Source organism: Salmo salar, unplaced genomic scaffold, assembly GCF_965601325.2.
Source record: "Salmo salar unplaced genomic scaffold, fSalSal1 ptg000378l, whole genome shotgun sequence".
In the NCBI taxonomy this organism is placed as follows: domain Eukaryota; kingdom Metazoa; phylum Chordata; class Actinopteri; order Salmoniformes; family Salmonidae; genus Salmo; species Salmo salar.
In genome coordinates this window covers 270,543-295,101 of record NW_027675366.1, presented here as the reverse complement: position 1 = coordinate 295,101, position 24,559 = coordinate 270,543, and the positions used below count along the sequence as shown (strand labels likewise).

At 42.3% G+C, this 24,559-nt stretch overlaps 1 protein-coding gene across 1 annotated transcript; it reads right to left on the bottom strand.

Moving 5' to 3' along the window:
- Positions 1-628: 628 nt before the first annotated feature.
- On the bottom strand, positions 629-21,710 carry LOC145875873 (deoxynucleoside triphosphate triphosphohydrolase SAMHD1). The gene is made up of 16 exons (XM_082971680.1): positions 21,387-21,710; positions 14,195-14,261; positions 13,948-14,017; positions 12,179-12,339; positions 11,432-11,547; positions 11,188-11,258; positions 10,872-11,051; positions 10,317-10,417; positions 7,528-7,636; positions 7,294-7,385; positions 2,872-2,987; positions 2,458-2,597; positions 2,242-2,337; positions 1,975-2,079; positions 1,740-1,877; positions 629-1,544 (listed from the first exon to the last, which is right to left on the bottom strand). The coding sequence occupies exons 1-16, from the start codon at positions 21,568-21,570 to the stop codon at positions 1,512-1,514; spliced, it is 1,779 nt and encodes a 592-aa protein (XP_082827806.1). The 5' UTR covers positions 21,571-21,710; the 3' UTR covers positions 629-1,511.
- Positions 21,711-24,559: the final 2,849 nt, after the last annotated feature.

Below are 24,559 nucleotides of genomic sequence, written 5' to 3'. Positions count from 1 at the left end.
AGATGAACAACTCAAGCCGTTTACCATAGACCCCCCCCAAGGTCTCGGTCTGTGTAAGTGTTAGCACACAGGGATACCTCTGCGGGTCAGCGGCAATAAGCAGACCAGAGTGGCCCCGCCCCGATCAGAAAACATTGAGTCGGATGTCTCAGCTTCCTCTTCCGTCTCTGGTATAAGGAGCAGCAGTAATTCCACTGAGGAATAATAACTGGAAACTGCGTCCAAGATGCCTGACCATTGTTTTCAAGGTAATCTACTCACTTTCGCATGCCGATTTATGGAACGTCTATATCCAGGTTACATCTGGTTTACGGCTGAGAGTTTCCTTTTGTGAGGTGGAGACTTCGCAAACCGGAACTCCCAATTTCTAATAGGTATGGACCCAGAACTAAATCACGCAGCTGATCAAATAACGCAAGATTTTTGTTCTGGGTTAACCGAGATTTGTTTTCTGTTCACCCCTATAATGGTTAAATTGAGGATTCAGGATGCTAGAGCTGTCTTCTACACAAAGTTCTAACGAAACAGAACTCAGATAGCCAGGCAGAGAAGAGGGTTGTATTTCGCAGATGTGGCCGGTTACATTCTGTATTACAAAACCCTTCAAAAAGTGAGACTCTCCACCTCATTAGTCTTTCATTCAAAATTATATTATTTATTTAAAACAAAGTGCATAACTTAAATCAACAAACATGTCTGTCTGATCAACAGCTGTGGGCTCATCGAGGCAGACTTTAGGGTAAACATTGTGTTCATGTTGTTTAAATGAAGATAACGAGACTCCCAAATGATACCAAACACTAGACAGATAGCTGCTTGCCTCAGTAGGGTACATGGATGAAAACAAAGATAATATGATAACTTAACATTGTTTGTCAGTTAAAGTGGTGTCTTTTCGGAAGATAATTAAGCTACATTGTACCCTGATCTTTGATCTGTATGTGCTTAGCCAACTCCTACTTTAGTCTAGATACTGTAGATATGCATGACCAGGCTAACTATGGTAGCTGGGTATATAACAACTAAAACAGCGTAGAAACCATGCATAAAAGAAAGACAATGCCCTGAAACACAAACAACGGTTACCTGTTTGTTTGCATGTTGATCAATATAACACCAAGGATAAGTTCCCATTCAGCTTTGGGAGTATTACAAGGTAAAGCATGATTGTCCAAAGAGTAACTTCCACCAGGATGGATAAATATGTAAAAGTCGTTGCTTGGCTATCTGAAAGAGCCATGTGTGATAGTGGCACGTCAACATGCATAGCCTGGGAGAACAGGTATGTATACTCACATACTCCTACACTTCTCTTACCATGAAATAGCATAACGTTAAGATAACCAAACCTAAAATGTACGCTTGAAATAAAACATCAAAAGTAAATAAAAGAAAGACTACATGATCTAATCCCTGGAAAACTGAATCAGAGTGAACAGAACCCTGAGTAAAGAGACTTCTTCTGAAAGCCTGACTCATTTTCTTGAGGTGGTGGTCACCAACCCCTGGTCCTAGGTGACCTCTGGTGTAATCACATCTCCATCCTAAACAAATGTGAACACAAACACACAGGGATACCAGTGTCAATTTTAAACATAGGAAAAATACTCTGTGTGGTGCAGGTAAGATAGTGATAGCTAGCTGGCTTGGCCTTGCACTGTCATCTTCCCCACACAATGTAAAAACGCTAAAAGCTTGAGATAAAATGATATATAAAGGAAAGAGCGAGGCCTCCTGACCTGAGGTTTGGAGAAGTTCATATCCATACACCACTGGGCAAAGTTCTTCTTAGCTGCCTCCATGGTCCTCTCATCAGTCTTCTTACAGTAGACCCTGATAAGCTGCTCAGCAAACCTTTCTGGCAGCAGCTTGGACACCTACCGGAACAACAATTGCCTTATATCATGTTTCCAAGCTCCAAAAATGATTGGATAATTCTAAAATAGGTATACGTAAGTGCATTGAAGTAGTGACCTGGTCCTTGCTGATCTGGTAAGCTTTGGTTGGGTCGTTCTTACAGTAGAAACGCATGTTGTTGATGGGGTTCTTCTCCTTCATACCCCAGTCCATGTTGATGATCTGATGGAGAGAAAGATAGGGGGGAGAGATGGACATGCAAAGAGATACCTATTTTCAACAGAGCAACTGGTAACAAAGGGTTACCTATAGAGAAGGCGGGGGGGCTATGGTAAAATGTATTCAATCAGTTCCCTGATTGAGGTGAAAAGACTGGACACTCACATGGACAACAAAGTCCTCTGGCTGCAGAGTAACATGTTTAAGGTCATTCCGAGGCCTGGACCTCGCCACACAGCCTGCCCACTCCAGGAGCTTTTTCTGGGGGAAGAGAAGACGAGGATGAGAGGCACATAATATGAATCTCGTAGAAAGCTCTGCTAGTAAGCCCTGGAAGGATATCCTCTCTCCAAACACACGCACACACACGCACACACACACCTGTGAAACCTCCACGCGCACCTCAGTCTGGGTCTGTCCCACACACTTGTAGAGGCGTCTGCAGGTGATGTTTTGAAGGATCTCTCTGGCCTCAGCCAGCTTAGAGGACGACGAGTACAGAATCTGCTCAAACATATTGTCTACAGGGGAAGGGAGGAGAAAGGGAGAGAGACAGGTGAGAGGGAGAGACAAGGTGATAAGGAGCGTGGGAAGATGAGAGGTAATCATGCAAACCAAACCCAGCAGTAATTGTATGGACAGGAATGTACCACACAAAGAAAACAGGTATGGCAAACCCAGCCTGTTTGGACAGCCTTGACGCCTGGCATAAAACTCTCAAAGCTCTGGTTGTCTGGGTAAGTAGAACAGACCAGAGCCATTGTACACTTTATATTTCTATGGGGTTGAACGGACCAGTGAGTTTAGTGTAGGCCTCCATGTCGTCTATTGCTGCGGAGATGGTGAACATCTTTCCCCCTGAACCTTGAATCTGGATGTGGGGGTTCGCCTTGATAAAGGCCTCTGTGATCCTGAAAAAAGACAATATAACATCTCATTTTCAACATATAACATACAGCAGAAAAAAAACTCAATTTCTGAGAACCTGTATGAATGTATAAAAGATAGGAAATAAAACAGATATACAGTACCAGTCCAAAGTTTGGACACACCTACTCATTCCAGGGTTTTTCCCTTTGTTTTCTACTTTGTAGAATGATAATGAAGACATCAAAATTAAGAAATGTTAAACAAATCAAAATATATTTTATATTTGAGATTCTTCAAAGTAGCCGCCCTTTGCCTTGATGACAGCTTTGCACACTCTTGGATCCTGGGGTAAACGTTGAACATTGTTATACTCAGAGTATAGGAACATTAGTTACAAAGGAGACATGAGGGGTCCATAATGAAGCTTGGGAGGGATATCATGTCTCTCAGGATTGGGTTAGAGGTTAGTTTAACATGGATCCAGATATCATGTCTCTCAGGGTTGGGTTAGAGGTTAGTTTAACATGGATCCAGATATCATGTCTCTCAGGGTTGGGTTAGAGGTTAGTTTAACATGGATCCAGATATCATGTCTCTCAGGGTTGGGTTAGAGGTTAGTTTAACATGGATCCAGATATCATGTCTCTCAGGATTGGGTTAGAGGTTAGTTTAACATGGATCCAGATATCATGTCTCTCAGGATTGGGTTAGAGGTTAGTTTAACATGGATCCAGATATCATGTCTCTCAGGATTGGGTTAGACGTTAGTTTAACATGGATCCAGATATCATGTCTCTCAGGATTGGGTTAGAGGTTAGTTTAACATGGATCCAGATATCATGTCTCTCAGGATTGGGTTAGAGGTTAGTTTAACATGGATCCAGATATCATGTCTCTCAGGGTTGAGTTAGAGGTTAGTTTAACATGGATCCAGATATCATGTCTCTCAGGATTGGGTTAGAGGTTAGTTTAACATGGATCCAGATATCATGTCTCTCAGGGTTGGGTTAGAGGTTAGTTTAACATGGATCCAGATATCATGTCTCTCAGGATTGGGTTAGAGGTTAGTTTAACATGGATCCAGATATCATGTCTCTCAGGATTGGGTTAGAGGTTAGTTTAACATGGATCCAGATATCATGTCTCTCAGGATTGGGTTAGAGGTTAGTTTAACATGGATCCAGATATCATGTCTCTCAGGATTGGGTTAGAGGTTAGTTTAACATGGATCCAGATATCATGTCTCTCAGGATTGAGTTAGAGGTTAGTTTAACATGGATCCAGATATCATGTCTCTCAGGGTTGGGTTAGAGGTTAGTTTAACATGGATCCAGATATCATGTCTCTCAGGATTGGGTTAGAGGTTAGTTTAACATGGATCCAGATATCATGTCTCTCAGGATTGGGTTAGAGGTTAGTTTAACATGGATCCAGATATCATGTCTCTCAGGATTGGGTTAGAGGTTAGTTTAACATGGATCCAGATATCATGTCTCTCAGGATTGAGTTAGAGGTTAGTTTAACATGGATCCAGATATCATGTCTCTCAGGTTAGACGTTAGTTTAACATGGATCCAGATATCATGTCTCTCAGGATTGGGTTAGAGGTTAGTTTAACATGGATCCAGATATCATGTCTCTCAGGTTAGACGTTAGTTTAACATGGATCCAGATATCATGTCTCTCAGGATTGGGTTAGAGGTTAGTTTAACATGGATCCAGATATCATGTCTCTCAGGGTTTGGTTAGAAGAAACCACACTTTGAAACCAAGATAAATAAAATAAAAGAATGATAGTAAAAAGCTTTGGAGCACATTGAATTAAATTCTGGGAAAAAGGCAAACTCAGCACCATAATTCATTGAAACAGATGGCTCATTCATCACACAACCAACTGATATTGCCAACTACATTAATGATTTTTTTCCATTGGCAAGATTAGCAAATTTAGGCATAACATGCCAGCAACAAACGCTGACACTACACATCCAAGTATATCTGACAAATTATGAAACAACAATAATTATTCTTTTGAATTCCTTAAAGTGAGTGTGGAAGAGGTGAACAAATTATTGTTGTCTATCAACAATGACAAGCCACTGAGGTCTGACAACTTGGATGGAAGTACTGTGGATAACAGGGGATGATGTTGACACATCTTCAATTTGACCCTACTAGAAAGTGTGTGCCCTTAGGCCTGGAGGGAAGTTAAAGTCATTCCGCTACCTAAGAATAGTAAAGCCCCCTTTACTGGCTAAAATAGCCGACCAATCAGCCTGTTACCAACCCTTAGTAAACTTCTGTAAAAATAGTGTTTGACCAGATACAATGCTATTTCACAGTAAACAAATTGACAGACTTTCAGCACGCTCATAGGGACACTCAACAAGCACAGCACTTACACAAATGACTGATGATTGGCTGAGAGAAATTGATGAGGAAATGATTGTGTTGTGAGACTTCAGTGCAGATTTTGACATTATCGATCATAGTCTGCTGATGGAAAAACGTATGTGTTATGGCTTTACACCCCCTGCTATAATGTGGATAAAGAGTTACCTGTCTAACAGAACACAGAGGGGGTTCTTTAATGGAAGCCTCTCCAACATAATCCAGGTAGAAGCAGGAATTCCCCAGGGCAGCTGTTTTTTCGATCTTTACTAATGACATGTCACTGGCTTTGAGTAAAGGGTTAGGGTTAGGCTTTGAGTAAAGGCAGTGGCATGCTGTCAACCTGTTGGGGCTAGGGGGCAGTATTTTCACGGCTGGATAAAAAAACGTACCCGATTTAATCTGGTTACTAATCCTACCCAGTAACTAGAATATGCATATACTTATTATATATGGATAGAAAACACCCTAAAGTTTCTAAAAGTGTTTGAATGGTGTCTGTGAGTATAACAGAACTCATTTGGCAGGCAAAAACCTGAGACATTTTCTTCCCCTGGTTTTGTCGCACCTGGACTACTGTTCAGTCGTGTGGTCAGGTGCCACAAAGAGGGACTTGGGAAAATTGCAGTTGGCTCAGAACAGGGCAGCACGGCTGGCCCTTGGATGTACACAGAGAGCTAAAATTAATAATATGCATGTCAATCTCATGGAAGAGAGATTGACTTCCTCATTACTTGTTTTTGTAAGAGGTGTTGACAAGCTGAAGGTACCGAGAAGTATTGACATGTTGAATGCACCGAGCTGTCTGTCTAAACTGCTGGCACACAGCTCAGACACCCATACATACCCCACAAGACATGCCACCAGAGGTCTGTCTAAACTACTGGCACACAGCTCAGACACCCATACATACCCCACCAGAGGTCTGTTTAAACTACTGGCACACAGCTCAGACACCCATACATACCCCACAAGACATGCCACCAGAGGTCTGTTTAAACTACTGGCACACAGCTCAGACACCCATACATACCCCACAAGACATGCCACCAGAGGTCTGTTTAAACTACTGGCACACAGCTCAGACACCCATACATACCCCACAAGACATGCCACCAGAGGTCTCTTCACAGTGCCCAAGTCCAGAACAGACTATGGGAGGAGCACAGTACTACATAGAGCCATGACTACATGGAACTCTATTCCACATCAGGTAACTGATGCAGCAGTAGAATCAGATTTAAACAGCTGATAAAAACACACCTTATGGAACAGCGGGGAGTGTGAAATAGGCACATACACAAGATAACAGATTTTTCGTTGTAGATGTGTAGTAGTGGAGTAAAGGCCTGAACACTCAGTGTGTTGTAGATGTGTAGTAGTGGAGTAAAGGCCTGAACACTCAGTGTGTTGTAGATGTGTAGTAGTGGAGTAAAGGCCTGAACACTCAGTGTGTTGTAGATGTGTAGTAGTGGAGTAAAGGCCTGAACACTCGGTGTGAATTCTGTAACGAATGTATTGTAATGTTTTTAAAATTGTATAACTGCCTTCATTTTGTCAGACCCCAGGAAGAGTAGCCGCCGCCTTGGATCCATAATAAATACAAGATACAAATACCCCCACACACAGGGCATGAGTGGTCACTGAATGGTTTGATGAGCATGAACATGATGTAAACCATATGCCATGGCTGTCTCAGTCACCAGATCTCAACCCAATTGAACACTTATGGGATATTCCACCACAATCAACAAAACAACAAATGATAGAATTTATTGTGGAAGAATGGTGTCGCATCCCTCCAATTGACTTCCAGACACTTAGAAACTATGCCGAGGTGCATTGAAGCTGTTCTGGCTCGTAGTGGCCCAACAGCCTATTAAGATACTGTGTTGGTGTTTACTCTATTTTGGCAGTTACCTATATTAAAACACCTGCTGAGGTGAGAGTACTTACATTGTCTCTATGATGTTGCCCACCTTGTGCTGGTAGGCTCTTCTATGCAGGCAGTTGCGTGTGTGGAACATGTCATACAGATTACCCACTTCCTGTATGTGGACAACACACATGGATATCACCACTAAACTAGGTTAATCCCTAACTACTTTACCAATAATGAAAAGTTGAAGGAAAACATAAATGAAGGGAATGAATGGGAGGTGTAATCGAGGGCCAAGCTGAAGCATTTACCTTGTCTCGGGTGCAGATGTGCTTCTTCCCGTCCACCTCACACACACGGGCAAACTTGAGAAAGCGACGGTAGTCAAAGTTATTTTGGATACCCAGGTGGAAGCAGTCCCTGTGGGGTGAGAAAGTGAGGGAGTCTCTGTTGGTTTTGTCTGGGTTTTCCTTTACCTGTCAAACTGTTTTTGATGTATCCATTATGTTAAAATGTTGTTTAAAAATAAAAATAAATAATAATTTCAATGTTCTTGTTGTCATTTATGTAAAAAAAAGATCTCACTAAACAAAATGTAAATGTTTATGCATTTCCTCGAGACTAGGGTTGCAAAGGGTCGGAAACTTTCCCGGAATTTTTCCATGGGAAGTTAAGCCCGGGAATTTTGCTTAAATTCATTAAAAAAAAGTTATTTTATAACAGTGAACCTTTTTTATGGGATACACATTAGGCAATTCTAGGTCTTGTGGCATATTTTGGTTAAACTATCCCCAATTCAATGGAATTGCAACCCTCTGCATGCACAGTGCATTCTTCCATCACATGTACAGCTGATTCTCAAGATCTGGTACTCTAATGAGATGCTATTGAGCCCACACTACTACACTGTCTGAGCCAAGGACTACATGCTTTCTGGTAAGTTTTGATTACAATACTGGGTGGGGTGAATATATTTTATGACAGATTATTTTTGGTTAACTAGTAAATAGTAGCCTACATCAAAGTGTGTTTAAATCATTTCTAACTTGTTAACAATTTCTGCTAGTTATTGCTACTATGTGGGTTTTAGCTTGAGCCTGTTAATTCAGCTGTTTTCATACATGTTTCATTTTAAAACATTTATCTGACAAATGAGTTGTTTAATCTAACTACTTAATTATTTATCTGTATATGGAATTGTATTTGTTGTTCTTTTACTCATGTTTTTCTAATCTTCACAGGAAAAGGCCACAGGCACTATCTGATGTGTGGAGACATTTCACTGCAGCTAATGTAGAAGGACAAGCTGTGTACATTTGCAAATACTGTTCCAAATCATATGTGAGACAGAATAGCAACAACAAAAAAACCAGAAAAACACATGTCAAAAATGTTATAAATTGATTAGCATTTTAATGAGGGAAATAAGTATTTGACCCCCTCTGCAAAACATGACTTAGTACTTGGTGGCAAAACCCTTGTTGGCAATCACGGAGGTCAGATGTTTCTTGTAGTTGGCCACCAGGTTTGCACACATCTCAGGAGGGATTTTGTCCCACTCCTCTTTGCAGATCTTCTCCAAGTCATTAAGGTTTCGAGGCTGACGTTTGGCAACTCGAACCTTCAGCTCCCTCCACAGATTTTCTATTGGATTAAGGTCTGGAGACTGGCTAGGCCACTCCAGGACCTTAATGTGCTTCTTCTTGAGCCACTCCTTTGTTGCCTTGGCCGTGTGTTTTGGGTCATTGTCATGCTGGAATACCCATCCACGACCCATTTTCAATGCCCTGGCTGAGGGAAGGAGGTTCTCACCCAAGATTTGACGGTACATGGCCCCGTCCATCGTCCCTTTGATGCGGTGAAGTTGTCCTGTCCCTTAGCAGAAAAACGCCCCCAAAGCATAATGTTTCCACCTCCATGTTTGACGGTGGGGATGGTGTTCTTGGGGTCATAGGCAGCATTCCTCCTCCTCCAAACACGGCGAGTTGAGTTGATGCCAAAGAGCTCCATTTTGGTCTCATCTGACCACAACACTTTCACCCAGTTGTCCTTTGAATCATTCAGATGTTCATTGGCAAACTTCAGACGGGCATGTATATGTGCTTTCTTGAGCAGGGGGACCGTGCGGGCGCTGCAGGATTTCAGTCCTTCACGGCGTAGTGTGTTACCAATTGTTTTCTTGGTGACTATAGTCCCAGCTGCCTTGAAATCATTGAAAAGATCCTCCCGTGTAGTTCTGAGCTGATTCCTCACCGTTCTCATGATCATTGCAACTCCACGAGGTGAGATCTTGCATGGAGCCCCAGGCCGAGGGAGATTGACAGTTCTTTTGTGTTTCTTCCATTTGCGAATAATCACACCAACTGTTGTCACCTTCTCACCAAGCTGCTTGGCGATGGTCATGTAGCCCATTCCAGCCTTGTGTAGGTCTACAATCTTGTCCCTGACATCCTTGGAGAGCTCTTTGGTCTTGGCCATGGTGGAGAGTTTGGAATCTGATTGATTGATTGCTTCTGTGGACAGGTGTCTTTTATACAGGTAACAAGCTGAGGAGCACTCCCTGTATAAAAGACACCTGGGAGACAGAAATCTTTCTGATTGAGAGGGGGTCAAATACTTATTTCCCTCATTAAAATGCCAATCAATTTATAACATTTTGACATGCGTTTTTCTGGATTTTTTTGTTGTTATTCTGTCTCTCACTGTTCAAATAAACCTACCATTAAAATTATAGATTGATCCTTTCTTTGTCAGTGGGCAAACGTACAAAATCAGCAGGGGATCAAATACTTTTTCCCCTCACTGTAAATGTGATCATACTTTTTATTCACAAATGCGAGTGAAATGCTTGCACTGTGGAGCCCTGACCACCCACCAACATGGCTGGTGAAATAGACATCTTACCTGCCAATGCCAAAATCTACCCGCATTTGGCAGGTGTTCATTTTAGGCCCTGAAGATAATTTAAGAAAAGTTGCCCATAGTGCACTATTTTCCTAATATACTCCAATGGTCCTATGTATTGTTACATCTCTAATATAGCTTACTCCAGAAATGATCATAGTTTCTAAAAGGGATAAACTCCAACTGGGGGACTCACCTGGCGAAGTAGTCCCACTTGTCCACGTCGATGCCGTTCCTTTTGTTGGCCACAATCTCATAGAGGAAGGACTTCTTCTCTGGTCGGCCCTTATATGGCCACTGTGAAGAGAAAAAGAACAGACTCAGAATCCTGTGAGAACCGAGCATGAAACTCCAAATTAAATTCAACCCGTAGACAATTAACTGCTAGAAAGCATAAATAAATCATATTCATGAAGTAATATTGATTGATGTTTGTTGACTGATTAATGCTGATAGATGATTGTAACGTTTACCGCCCCAGCGGTGAAGGTTTCAGTGAGGAGGCAACAAGGGTCAGAATGGCATGCTGCCGGATTTCAGGCGTTGATTGAGGTCTGGTTTCATTTGAGAGCTCTACTATGATTTGATTTATTCAGTTTACCCCCAATTTATATTTTCTGTTTTGTTATCGTCATCTTTGGGCCTCTTCACCGAAACTTCTACCGCTCGGGCGGTCTCTGTTACCATCGGTGTCAGAAGTGGGGAAACGAACCCACGCCTACATGATTCTTAAATTGATTGATTGACTAACCGGCTCACTGGCTGGCTGATTTACTCCCTGGCTGAGAAGGACAGTGTTCTGTGGTCCAGCAATCTGCTCCTTGATGAAGACCAGGTCATCAGGAAGGACCAGGCCATGCTCCTTCATCACCGGCTCTAAGGCGTTCTCACGCACCAGGTGGTCAAACATTGCCAGGGACGCCTCCTCGTGCTGCAACACACACAAGGTGAGCGTACACACAAATACAGGTGACCTGCACATTTTTGAGCAAACACAGGAAGATATAGACACAAACATCAGACATGGAGAGCGAAAAAGAAACAGAATGAGGAAAGAAAGGTCTTACCTTCCACTTAGATTCTGGACGCACTTTAGGGATGAACATCCCATCAAACATATGGGAGAAAGGACCATGACCTGGAGAGTGAGAGATATCACATTTATGAGACAGTAAGATTGAAAAAAGTGTGTGTATATATATATATATATATATATATATATATATATATATATATATATATATATATATGTGTGTGTGTGTGTGTGTGTGTGTGTGTGTGTGTGTGTGTGTGTGTGTGTGTGAGACTCACCCAGGTCGTGACAGAGACCGGCGATCTGGACACACAATATGTCTCTATGGGAGATGAAGAGCTCTGGTTGTCTCTCATTCAACTCCTGGACCAGCAGACCTGCCAGGTAACCCACCCTGAAACACACAACCACAACAACCATAACAACCATTTTCCAACTCATGAAACCTGCTAGGTAACCACTGGGAACTGAGAGCTTAAGGAAGAGGCTGAAAAGGATTTTTCTGTTGTGCCTGTTCAAATCAATGACAAGACAAATTTCTTCAGCCTCCTGAGGTTGAATATTGCGCCTTCTTCACCACGCTGTCTGTGTGGGTGGACCATTTCAGTTTGTCCGTGATGTGTACGCCGAGGAACTTAAAACTTTACACCTTCTCCACTACTGTCCCGTCGATGTGGATAGGGGGGTGCTCCCTCAAGTCCACGATCATCTCCTTTGTTTTGCTGACGTTGAGTGTGAGGTTATTTTCCTGACACCACACAAACACTTTGAATGCAGGGTAGCGCCTCTAAAACCACATAGACTAAATCCCAATTTGCGCATTACACTCTGCATCATGGATTTAAAAAGGTGTACACACCCTCTATAGGTCAAGCCCACACACCTTTAAACTATGAAGTGCTCAGGCACCCACACTTGTACTCTATGCTAGTGCAAACTTACACACACTCCTACATACCCTATGGAGTGTTCAGGCACCCACACTTGTACTCTACGCTAGTGCATACTCACACACTCCTACATACCCTATGGAGTGTTCGAAGCGGTTGTGGGAGGCTCCAGGGAAGACGAAGTATGTTCCTCCCAGCTGCTTAATGTGGCGGAGCCTCTGGAACTGAGGGGTGTCGATGATACAGACCAACAGAGGATGCATCTCTATATGTCCATGGATGGGGTCATTAAACACCTACAGGAGACAATAATACATCTTAGTGCTGATACTACTATTCCTCTATTGTTCCCTCTCTGGAATAGAAAAGGGTGCATCTCTAGTTATGTGGCCGTGGGTAGAGTAGGGTCATTACACTTGCAATAGAATTGAAAAACATTATAAAACAGGGAATAGAGAACATGATGGAATAGAAAAACAGCTATTACTCAGGGTGTTTTACTTCTTTCACCATAATAAATAAATAAATTAAATGAAGTACAATGTGGTTGAGGTGATTTTCTCTCCCATGGATTATTCTCTCTCTCCCTGTCCGTCAGTCTCTCTATGTGGGCTCAAAGTCAATGTTTCCCCTTTTGCTAATCATTTTCAGGATGGTCAAACGTTTTCAGTGTAAACTTAAATGACTAAAACCAGATATAAAGTATGTAGAAAAGACAGTGGAGCAATATTGTTTTTTAATAAGATCATATTTAAGAACTAACAATCACCAAAATAAAAAATAGACAAATCAGGGAGAATCTGAAATGTTGGGGCCTCCATGTATTTTGTTATAATGTTTGAGTCACTCAGATAGCATAAGAACAAGGCATAATGTTAACTCAGCCCCATGGCAAAGTGTGTAGAATTGCAGGATATTAACTTTGAAACTGCAACTTTTCTCTCAGCACAATGACAAATATGTAGAACAGCAGGAAACTAGCTTTAAACTTTAAAATGGTATTTCTGACCCATAGTAAAATGTGTAGAATTTCAGAAAATTCAGATTAAAAGAGCAACACTTGGGCTCTGCAGCCAAGAGGGCCTCTAAAACCTCTATTGTGTCCCCTGGTCTCTGCAGCCAAGAGGGCCTCTAAAACCTCTATTGTGTTACCTTGGCCTCTGCAGCCAAGAGGGCCTCTAAAACCTCTATTGTGTTACCTTGGGCTCTGCAGCCAAGAGGGCCTCTAAAACCTCTATTGTGTTACGTTGGCCTCTGCAGCCAAGAGGGCCTCTAAAACCTCTATTGTGTTACCTTGGGCTCTGGAGCCAAGAGGGCCTCTAAAACCTCTATTGTGTTACCTTGGACTCTGCAGCCAAGAGGGCCTCTAAAACCTCTATTGTGTTTTCTTGGGCTCTGCAGCCAAGAGGGTCTCTAAAACCTCTATTGTGTTACCTTGGTCTCTGCAGCCAAGAGGTCCTCTAAAACCTATATTGTGTTACCTTGGGCTCTGCAGCCAAGAGGGCCTCTAAAACCTCTATTGTGTTACCTTGGTCTCTGCAGCCAAGAGGGCCTCTAAAACCTCTATTGTGTTACCTTGGGCTCTGCAGCCAAGAGGGCCTCTAAAACCTCTATTGTGTTACCTTGGGCTCTGCAGCCAAGTGGGCCTCTAAAACCTCTATTGTGTTACCTTGGCCTCTGCAGCCAAGAGGGCCTCTAAAAACTCTATTGTGTTACCTGGGTCTCTGCAGCCAAGAGGGCCTCTAAAAACTCTATTGTGTTACCTGGCTCTCTGCAGCCAAGAGGGCCTCTAAAACCTCTATTGTGTTACCTTGGCCTCTGCAGCCAAGAGGGCCTCTAAAACCTCTATTGTGTTACCTTGGTCTCTGCAGCCAAGAGGGCCTCTAAAACCTCTATTGTGTTACCTTGGCCTCTGCTGCAATCTGCCACAGCTTCTTCAGGCAGTGCAGAATCTGCAGCCGTGTGCCAAGAGGCCTGAGGAGAGAGAGAGAGAGTCAGTTCATAATCATGACACCAAAATCAGAACATCACAATCCTCAAGAAATTGACTAAGAGAAATATGTCACAACAAATCAACCAAAATTAGAAGGTGCACATTAGATTGGAACACGGAAATGACCCCACCCCATACTGAAACCACACCACACATACCTTATGCCCATATTCTCCAGATGTGTCTCTGTGAGGTATCGTAACCCCACTCCTGTTATCTGTTGCTCTGTGTGGGGGAAAACCAAACAAAAAGGACAGATCATCTTTCCTGTGTGCAAGTCTACCAACCTTCTTCTTCATCAGATGAATTCAGTTATTTGGCTGGAACAACCTTGATGCTGGGCACTAACAGATACCATAGAGAAAGTAAGGAGGGTAGATTGTGATGGGGGATGGATGGGTGGTTACTTAGCCCAATAATGGATTAAAGAAGCCTTATGGTCGGGGTGGGAAATGTACTTTTTGGTCTACCAACAGTAGTGGCTGGTGGATGCCCAAATTTTACCAGACACATTTTGGGGGGCAAAATTCATAAAGAAATCACAGAAAATGCATGCACATGTTTTGTAATGTTAAAACACTTACTGAATGGTTGTGAAATTGATTGAAAGTGATTTCAAAGAAAAGAGCGCAACAGATCGAGACAGACAGTAGTGGATATCAGTGTGTGTTCCAGCCGGCAAGGTCTCCATATTTCACTCTCTTGTTTGAACCTATGCTGCACCCCACCCCATTTTCACCACCGTAATGTTGAAAATATTCTCTTACAGAGCTGACACACACACACACACACACACACACACACAATGGGCTTTGGATCCCAAAAATATTCTCAGAAATGCGCTGTGTGACCACCTGCCAATGTGGATGGAAATATTAGACCTTCTACCTGCCAATGCCAAAATGTACTAACATTTAGCTGGTGGCTGGTGTTAATTTCCCACCCTGCTTATAGTCCAAGGACCTTATATGTTCAGTTTAAAAGGTTGAATTGGCTCTGGAACCCAAAACAGCCAAATACTCCATCTAAACGTAAATCGATTCTCGATTGCGATACGGTTCTAGAAACATAAATCACATCAAAATAATTTCACAACTGAAAAATACAGACTTACTGTACACTGTTTTAACAGAGTTGCAGCAGGCAGTACTTTCATATCACATCAAAATACAGAGTTACTGGACACTGTTTAATACAGACTTACTGGACACTGTTTAATACAGACCTACTGGACACTGTTTAATACAGACCTACTGGACACTGTTTAATACAGACTTACTGGACACTGTTTAACACAGACTTACTGGACACTGTTTAACACAGACTTACTGTACACTGTTTAATACAGACTTACTGGACACTGTTTAATACAGACTTACTGGACACTGTTTAACAGAGTTGCAGCAGTATTTTTCAGTAACAAGATGTTTGTGGTGTCCGTCTTCCGGTTACACACAGGTGTTTCGAGACACAGCTAGCTAATTAGCACAGGTAGACTATTCTGTTGTAGTCTGATGGCTGATGGGGAAAATGGTGGAAGTGAATGCTGAGTTTGAATCAAGCAGCACGTCGAGCAAAGGTTGATGAAGATTAATGTTCTGAATGGACAACAGTAGTGTCAAACTGGAACAAAAAAAGAAATTGTCAAAAATTGGAGTGAAGGATACGTCTATGAATGGTAACGAATCGCTTCCTGTTGGGATGCGTTTGTTGAGTAAGGATGCATACAGTATTTGGGAAACCCACTTGAGGTGTTGAAAATAGTGAAGTGTGTGCTGGGAAAAGTCAAGACTGTCAGAGTGACCAAGAGTGGTCTTATTTTGATTCATTGCAGTGGGCCTTAATAAAATAATCCGGACAACAAAAGTTTTGTACTTTGAACTTCGGAGTAGAGAGCCCGTCAAAGGAGTCATCTCAGGGGTGACGACAGATGTTCAGATTTAATACCTGAAGAGAATTCCTGGTGTGGTTGGTGCCTGGAGTCTGACTAACTGGGTGAATGGAGAAAGAGGAAAGACACAGGAGCTCCCCAGAGCTGAGTACCGGCACCTCAAATGTTCTATTGCTTGAGCTCCTCTTCCTCTTATAGAATATCAGCTCAAAAGTATAGTGGAGCTCCTGCACCTCAATATAAACAGTCCCAGCACCCAAAATGAGTACCAGAACCTATTTCAGTCCAAGTCAAGCACTGATAAGAAGTAATCTGGTAGGCATATTTTATAATGAAAGGAAGAGAGCTGGAAAGATTTTTAAAATACATTGAGGAACTATTGTAATTCTCAATGGATGTAAAAACAGACGTTTGTTTGCTTGCTATTTGAGGTGAAGAAAACATTACTTTGAGAAGCTCCACAGGTGGTGGTGCGATAAGCAAATCAGAAATACTATCAGTTCCCCAAATGTGCACATGTATATGGGTTAGGGTTAACCCACATGTATATGGGTTAGGGTTAACCCACATGTATATGGGTTAACCCACATGTATATGGGTTAGGGTTAACCCACATGTATATGGGTTAGGGTTATCCCACATGTATATGGGTTAGGGTTATCCCACATGTATATGGGTTAGGGTTATCCCACATGTATATGGGTTAGGGTTATCCCACATGTATATGGGTTAGGGTTAACCCACATGTATATGGGTTAGGGTTAACCCACATGTATATGGGTTAGGGTTATCCCACATGTATATGGGTTAGGGTTAACCCACATGTATACGGGTTAACCCACATGTATATGGGTTAGGGTTAACCCACATGTATACGGGTTAACCCACATGTATACGGGTTAGCCCACATGTATACGGGTTAGCCCACATGTATACGGGTTAACCCACATGTATACGGGTTATCCCACATGTATACGGGTTAGGGTTATCCCACATGTATACGGGTTAGGGTTATCCCACATGTATACGGGTTAGAGTTATCCCACATGTATACGGGTTAGGGTTATCCCACATGTATACGGGTTAGGGTTAACCCACATGTATACGGGTTAGGGTTAACCCACATGTATACGGGTTAGGGTTAACCCACATGTATACGGGTTAGGGTTAACCCACATGTATACGGGTTAGGGTTAACCCACATGTATACGGGTTAGGGTTAACCCACATGTATACGGGTTAGGGTTAACCCACATGTATACGGGTTAGGGTTAACCCACATGTATACGGGTTAGGGTTAACCCACATGTATACGGTTAGGGTTAACCCACATGTATACGGGTTAGGGTTAACCCACATGTATACGGGTTAGGGTTAACCCACATGTATACGGGTTAGGGTTAACCCACATGTATACGGGTTAGGGTTAACCCACATGTATACGGGTTAGGGTTAACCCACATGTATACGAAATATGGCCGTGTGGGAACCCTATCCACAACCCTTTTTTTTTTAAACAATTATTTCTCCCTGCTATGCTTCCAAAACCGTACCGCAAGCGATGCATGTTAATGTTCAGACCAGTAGTATACTGGAGGTGATGGATTTGTTACTGTGTAGTTAAATGTTTTTGCACCAAAGAAAACAACAATACAGATAAAAATGAATAAATAAACGGTGTGCAGGTGTAGTTAGAAGCTCAGGGGCTTGTATAAAAACCACACCACCAAAAACTATATACAATACGTACAGTTGAAGTCGGAAGTTTACATACACCTTAGCCAAATACATTTAAACTCAGTTTTTCACCATTCCTGCCATTTAATCCTAGTAAAAATTCAGTTAGGATCACCACTTTATTTAAAGAATGTAAAATGTCAGAATAATAGTAGAGAGAATGATTTATTTCAGCTTTTTTTCTTTCATCACATTCCCAGAAGGTCAGAAGTTTACATAAACTCAATTAGTATTTGGTAGCATTGCCTGTAAATTGTTTAACTTGGGTCAAACGTTTCAGGTAGCCTTCCACAAGCTTCCCACAATACGTTGGGTGAATTTTGGCCCATTCCTGACAGAGCTGGTGTAACTGAGTCAGGTTTGTAGGCCTCCTTGCTTGCACACGCCTTTTCAGTTCTGCCAACAAATGTTAATTAGGAATGAGGTCAGGGCTTTGTGATGGCCACTCCAATATCTTGAATTTGTTGTCCTTAAGCCTTTCTGCCACAACTTTGGAAGTATTCTTTGGATCATTGTCCATTTGGAAGACCAATTTGCGACCAAGCTTTAACTTCCTGACTGATGTCTTGAGATGTTGCTTCAATACATCCACATTTTCCTACCTCATGACGCCATCTATTTTGTGAAGTGCACCAGTCCCTCCTGCAGCAAAGCACCCCCCACAAAATGATGCTGCCACCCCCGTGCTTCACGGTTGGGATGGTGTTCTTCGGCTTGCAAGCCTCCCCCTTTTTCCTCCAAACATAACGATGCTCATTATGACCAAACAGTTCTATTTTTGTTTCATCAGACCAGAGGACATTTCTCCAAAAAGTATGATCTTTGTCCCCATGTGCAGTTGCAAACTGTAGTCTGGCTTTTTTTATGGCGATTTTGGAGCAGTGGCTTCTTCCTTGCTAAGCGGCCTTTCAGGTTATGTCGTTTCCCCCAGCATCTTCACAAGGTCCTTTGCTGTTGTTCTGGGATTGATTTGCACTTTTTTCGCACCAGAGTACATTCATCTCTAGGAGACAGAACGCGTCTCCTTCCTGAGCGGTATGATGGCTGCGTGATCCCATGGTGTTTATACTTGCGTACTATTGTTTGCACAGGTGGTACCTTCAGGCGTTTGGAAATTGCTCCCAAGGATGAACCAGACTTGTGGAGGTCAACAATTTTTTTCTGAGGTCTTGGCTGATTTCTTTTGATTTTTCCCATGATGTCAAGCAAAGAGGCGCTGAGTTTGAAGGTAGGCATTGAAATACATCCACAAGTACACCTCCAATTGAGTCAAATGATGTCAATTAGCCTATCAGAAGCTTCTAAAGCCATGACATCATTTTCTGGAATTTTCCAAGCTGTTTAAAGGCACAGTCAACTTAGTGTATGTAAACTTCTGACCCACTGGAATTGTGATACAGTGAAATATAAGTGAAATAATCTGTCTGTTAACAATTGTTGGGAAAATTACTTGTGTCATGCACAAGGTAGATGTCCTAACCGACTTGCCAAAACTATAGATTGTTAACAAGAAATTTGTGGAGTGGTTGAAAAACGAGTTTTAATGACTCCAATCTAAGTGTATGTCAACTTCCGACTTCAACTGTAGTTGGCCTAGCTAGGGTACTATAGTTCAAAGGACAATGTAAATTAGTCTTTAGGGTAGTGCGAACGGCCCAGTACATCACTGGGGCCAAGCTTCCTGCCATCTAGGACCTCTATACCAGGCGGTGTCAGAGGAAGGCCCTAAAAATGGTCAAAGACTCCAGCCACTCAAGTCATAGACTGTTCTCTCTGCAACCACATGGTACCGGAGCGCCAAGTCTAGGTCCAAGAGGCTTCTAAACTGCTTCTACCCCCAAGACATAAGACTCCTGAACATCTAATCAAATGGCTACCCAGACTATTTGCATTGCCCCCCCCTCCCCTCTCCACACCACTGCTACTCTCTGTTGTCATCTATGCATAGTCACTTTAATTAACTCTACCTACATGTACATACTACCTCAACTAACCGGTACTGTTATTTTTTTACTGCTCCTCTTTATTACTTTTATCTCTTATTCTTATCCGTATTTTTTTAAACCGCATTGTCGGTTAGGGGCTCGTATGTAAGCATTTCACTGTGAGGTCTACTACACCTGTTGTATTCAGCATTTCACTATGAGGTCTACTACACCTGTTGTATTCAGCATTTCACTGTGAGGTCTACTACACCTGTTGTATTCAGCATTTCACTGTAAGGTCTACTACACCTGTTGTATTCAGCATTTCACTGTGAGGTCTACTACACCTGTTGTATTCTGCATTTCACTGTGAGGTCTACTACACCTGTTGTATTCAGCATTTCACTATGAGGTCTACTACACCTGTTGTATTCAGCATTTCACTGTGAGGTCTACTACACCTGTTGTATTCAGCATTTCACTGTAAGGTCTACTACACCTGTTGTATTCAGCATTTCACTGTGAGGTATACTACACCTGTTGTATTCAGCATTTCACTGTGAGGTATACTACACCTGTTGTATTCAGCATTTCACTGTGAGGTCTACTACACCTGTTGTATTCAGCATTTCACTATGAGGTCTACTGCACCTGTTGTAATCAGCATTTCACTGTAAGGTCTACTACACCTGTTGTATTCTGCATTTCACTGTGAGGTCTACTACACCTGTTGTATTCAGCATTTCACTGTAAGGTCTACTACACCTGTTGTATTCAGCATTTCACTGTAAGGTCTACTACACCTGTTGTATTCTGCATTTCACTGTAAGGTCTACTACACCTGTTGTATTCAGCATTTCACTGTAAGGTCTACTACACCTGTTGTATTCAGCATTTCACTGTAAGGTCTACTACACCTGTTGTATTCTGCATTTCACTGTAAGGTCTACTACACCTGTTGTATTCAGCATTTCACTGTAAGGTCTACTACACCTGTTGTATTCAGCATTTCACTGTGAGGTCTACTACACCTGTTGTATTCAGCATTTCACTGTGAGGTCTACTACACCTGTTGTATTCAGCATTTCACTGTAAGGTCTACTACACCTGTTGTATTCTGCATTTCACTGTGAGGTCTACCTACACCTGTTGTATTCAGCATTTCACTGTAAGGTCTACTACACCTGTTGTATTCAGCATTTCACTGTGAGGTCTACTACACCTGTTGTAATCAGCATTTCACTGTAAGGTCTACTACACCTGTTGTATTCAGCATTTCACTGTAAGGTCTACTACACCTGTTGTATTCAGCATTTCACTGTAAGGTCTACTACACCTGTTGTATTCAGCATTTCACTGTTTTTTTTTCAATTTGATTTGATTTTAGCAATTACTCTGCTGCTGGGTCAGCAGCATCATGTGTATGTAGCTAGTTAGAGAAGACATGCAAAACAGTGATCAGTCAAATATCATGTGTATGTAGCTAGTTAGAGAAGACATGCAAAACAGTGATCTGTCAAATATCATGTGTATGTAGCTAGTTAGAGAAGACATGCAAAACAGTGATCAGTCAAATATCATGTGTATGTAGCTAGTTAGAGAAGACATGCAAAACAGTGTTCTGTCAAATATCATGTGTATGTAGCTAGTTAGAGAAGACATGCAAAACAGTGATCTGTCAAATATCATGTGTATGTAGCTAGTTAGAGAAGACATGCAAAACAGTGATCTGTCAAATATCATGTGTATGTAGCTAGTTAGAGAAGACATGCAAAACAGTGATCACAACAATCGAACCTGTGAATTTCTCCTCCCATGCCCCGAGACCTTCCTGACGCAGGTATCTGCAAGTGTCCTCGACATCGCACTGCCTTAAGTCCCCGTCCCGCGACAACCCGGTATAAACGCTCTGCTCCGGGGTTTTGAAATGGTCACTGTCAGCGGTCGGTAAATCTTCTCTGGAACGCTTTCGCTTATCCATATTGATCGGTAATAGAAAAGCGCCGGTAACACAATAAAGCAGTACTCTCGATCACTACTGTAAGTCGCTCTGTCTGCTAAATGACTAAAATGTAAATGTCAAAAATGGTAAACCACACCTTCTTCTTTGGGATTGGGTTGGCGGATCGTAGCCAACTTTTAGGCGCATACACTGCCACCTAATGTATTGGAGTGTGGAGCCAGTCACAGCCTACCGACATGAACGTCCGGTAATACAAAATTGGGAAAAAGGAAAATGACCCTGCCAACTATTAGCCCTCATGAAACTCTCCACATTTCACTATTTAAAATATTCTGCAGTAAAACCTTGCAATACCAAGTATTTCTCTACAGCTGCCACCACAACCTCTATTTCTGTGACCTACATTCTATTTCAGCAGTTAACAACTATGAATACTAAGAAACCCACTTTACTGAAGCACATATTATTCCTATCCCACTCTATTGGTCTCTGCCTACTCATCCTATCAGGATCCCTCACCCTGTACCCATCTTCCTCTACCACTCTCTTCACATTGTTACTCAATTTGAGTCATTTGTGACTCACAACCTGGATTCGGACTTATGTAGCAAATTTAGAAATTGTGTTTTTTATATTGGATCATTTATATTGGATCATTTATATTGGATCATTTATATTGGATCATTTTATATTGGATCATTTATATTGGATCATTTATATTGGATCATTTATATTGGATCATTTTATATTGGATAATTCCGACGATACCCCCGGACAGGGCCGGGGGTATCGTCGGATGGGGCCACAGTGTCTCCTGATCCCTCCTGTATGCCTCCAGTATTTAGGCTGCAGTAGTTTATGTGTCGGGGGGCTAGGGTCAGTCTGTTATATCTGGAGTATTTCTCCTGTCTTATCCGGTGTCCTGTGTGAATTTAAGTATGCTCTTTCTAATTCTCTCTTTCTCTCTTCATGGTCCTAGGACCTGAGCCCTAGGACCATGCCTCAGGACTACCTGACATGATGACTCCTTCCTGTCCCCAGTCCACCTGGCCGTGCTGCTGCTCCAGTTCCAACTGTTCTGCCTGCGGCTATGGAACCCTGACCTGTTCACCGGACGTGCTACCTGTCCCAGACATGCTGGAACCCTGACCTATTCACCTGACGTGCTACCTGTCCCAGACCTGCTGTTTTCAACTCTCTAGAGACAGCAGGAGCGATAGAGATACTCTCAATGATCGGCTATGAAAAGCCAACTGACATTTACTCCTGAGGTGCTGACTTGTTGCACCCTCTATAACCACTGCGATTATTATTATTTGACCCTGCTGCTCATTTATGAACATTTGAACATCTAGGCCATGTTCTGTTATAATCTCCACCCGGCACAGCCAGAAGAGGACTGGCCACCCCTCATAGCCTGGTTCCTCTCTAGGTTTCTTCCTAGGTTCCTGCCTTTCTAGGGAGTTTTTCCTAGCCACCGTGCTTCTACACCTGCATTGCTTGTTGTTTGGGGTTTTAGGCTGGGTTTTTGTACAGCACTTTGAGATATCAGCTGATGTAAGAAGGGCTATATAAATACATTTGATATGATTTGCTTTGAAAGTTGATAAACTCGTTTTGCTCTCTGAGCGCACACTTGATGCTCTGACTGATGATTTATTTACCTCTGGATAACATGAAAACAGCCTAACCAGCTCTGCTGGCAACAACTTCATTACGCTTTTTTGCAGATGTTTACTGACACCGGCCATATTCAATGGGTATATTCAATGGGTAAACAATGAACCTAGCTAGGTAAACAACGTGTAAGATCACACACGTCACATAACGAGCCAGCCAGCTAGTTAAGGGAAACTGACCTGACCTCAACCCCCTTGAGGCATAATCCAAAGATCTCCACCCGCTTCCCCTAACACATTCCACAGCCATCTGTCTCCTACAGATACCATTAACTTCTGATGTAAAAACCAGTCTCTTTCACTCTTTTATATCAAATCAAATCAAATTTATTTGTCCCATACACATTAGCAGGTGTTAATGCAAGTGTAGCGAAATGCTTGTGCTTCTAGTTTTCGACCGTGCAGTAATATCTAACAAGTAATATAACCTAACAATTCCACAACAACTACCTTATTATACACACAAGTGTAAAGGAATGAATAAGAATATGTACATAAAAATATATCAATGAGTGATGGCCGAACGGCATAGGCAAGATGTAATAGATGGTATGGAGTACAGTATATACATATGAGATGAGTATTGTATGAAAACATATAAAGTAGCATTGTTTAAAGTGGCTAGTGATACATCTAATTACATCAAGATGGCAAGATGCAGTAGATGGTATAGCATACAGTATATACATATGAGATGAATAATGTAGGTTATGTAAACATTATCTAATATAAATAATATAAAGTGGCAAGTGATAAATTGATTACATCAATTTTCCCATTATTAAAGTGGCTTGAGTTGAGTCAGTATGTTGGCAGCAGCCACTCAATGTTAGTGATGGCTAACACACCTCTCTATCGCTCCTGCTGTCTCTAGAGAGTTGAAAACAGCAGTCTGATGGCCTTGAGATAGAAGCTGTTTTTCAGTCTCTCGGTCCCAGCTTTGATGCACCTGTACTGACCTCGCCTTCTGGATGATAGCAGGGTGAACAGGCAGTGGCTCGGGAGGTTGCTGTCCTTGATTATCTTGAACTTATAAATCCATTTGAAGATAGAATTCTCCCCCTTCCCTCCATCTAGGAAGTCTATTGTCCATCTACCTGCTAGAACAGCGGGAACGTTTCCCTAGTCAGAGCCATTATAAATGCAATGCCCCTTAGTGTTGCTAGGTGCTACCCAGTGTGGCGGGGGTCAACCCCCTCTCCCTCCTCCCTTCCCCATGGGCTAGGTCTGTCTTCTGTGCGCGGAGCCCATCCCGTGCCCCCTGCTCTCGTGCCTTGAACCTCGCTCGCTTTCAGTGGATACAGCTGGAGAACTGAAATCCCATTGTG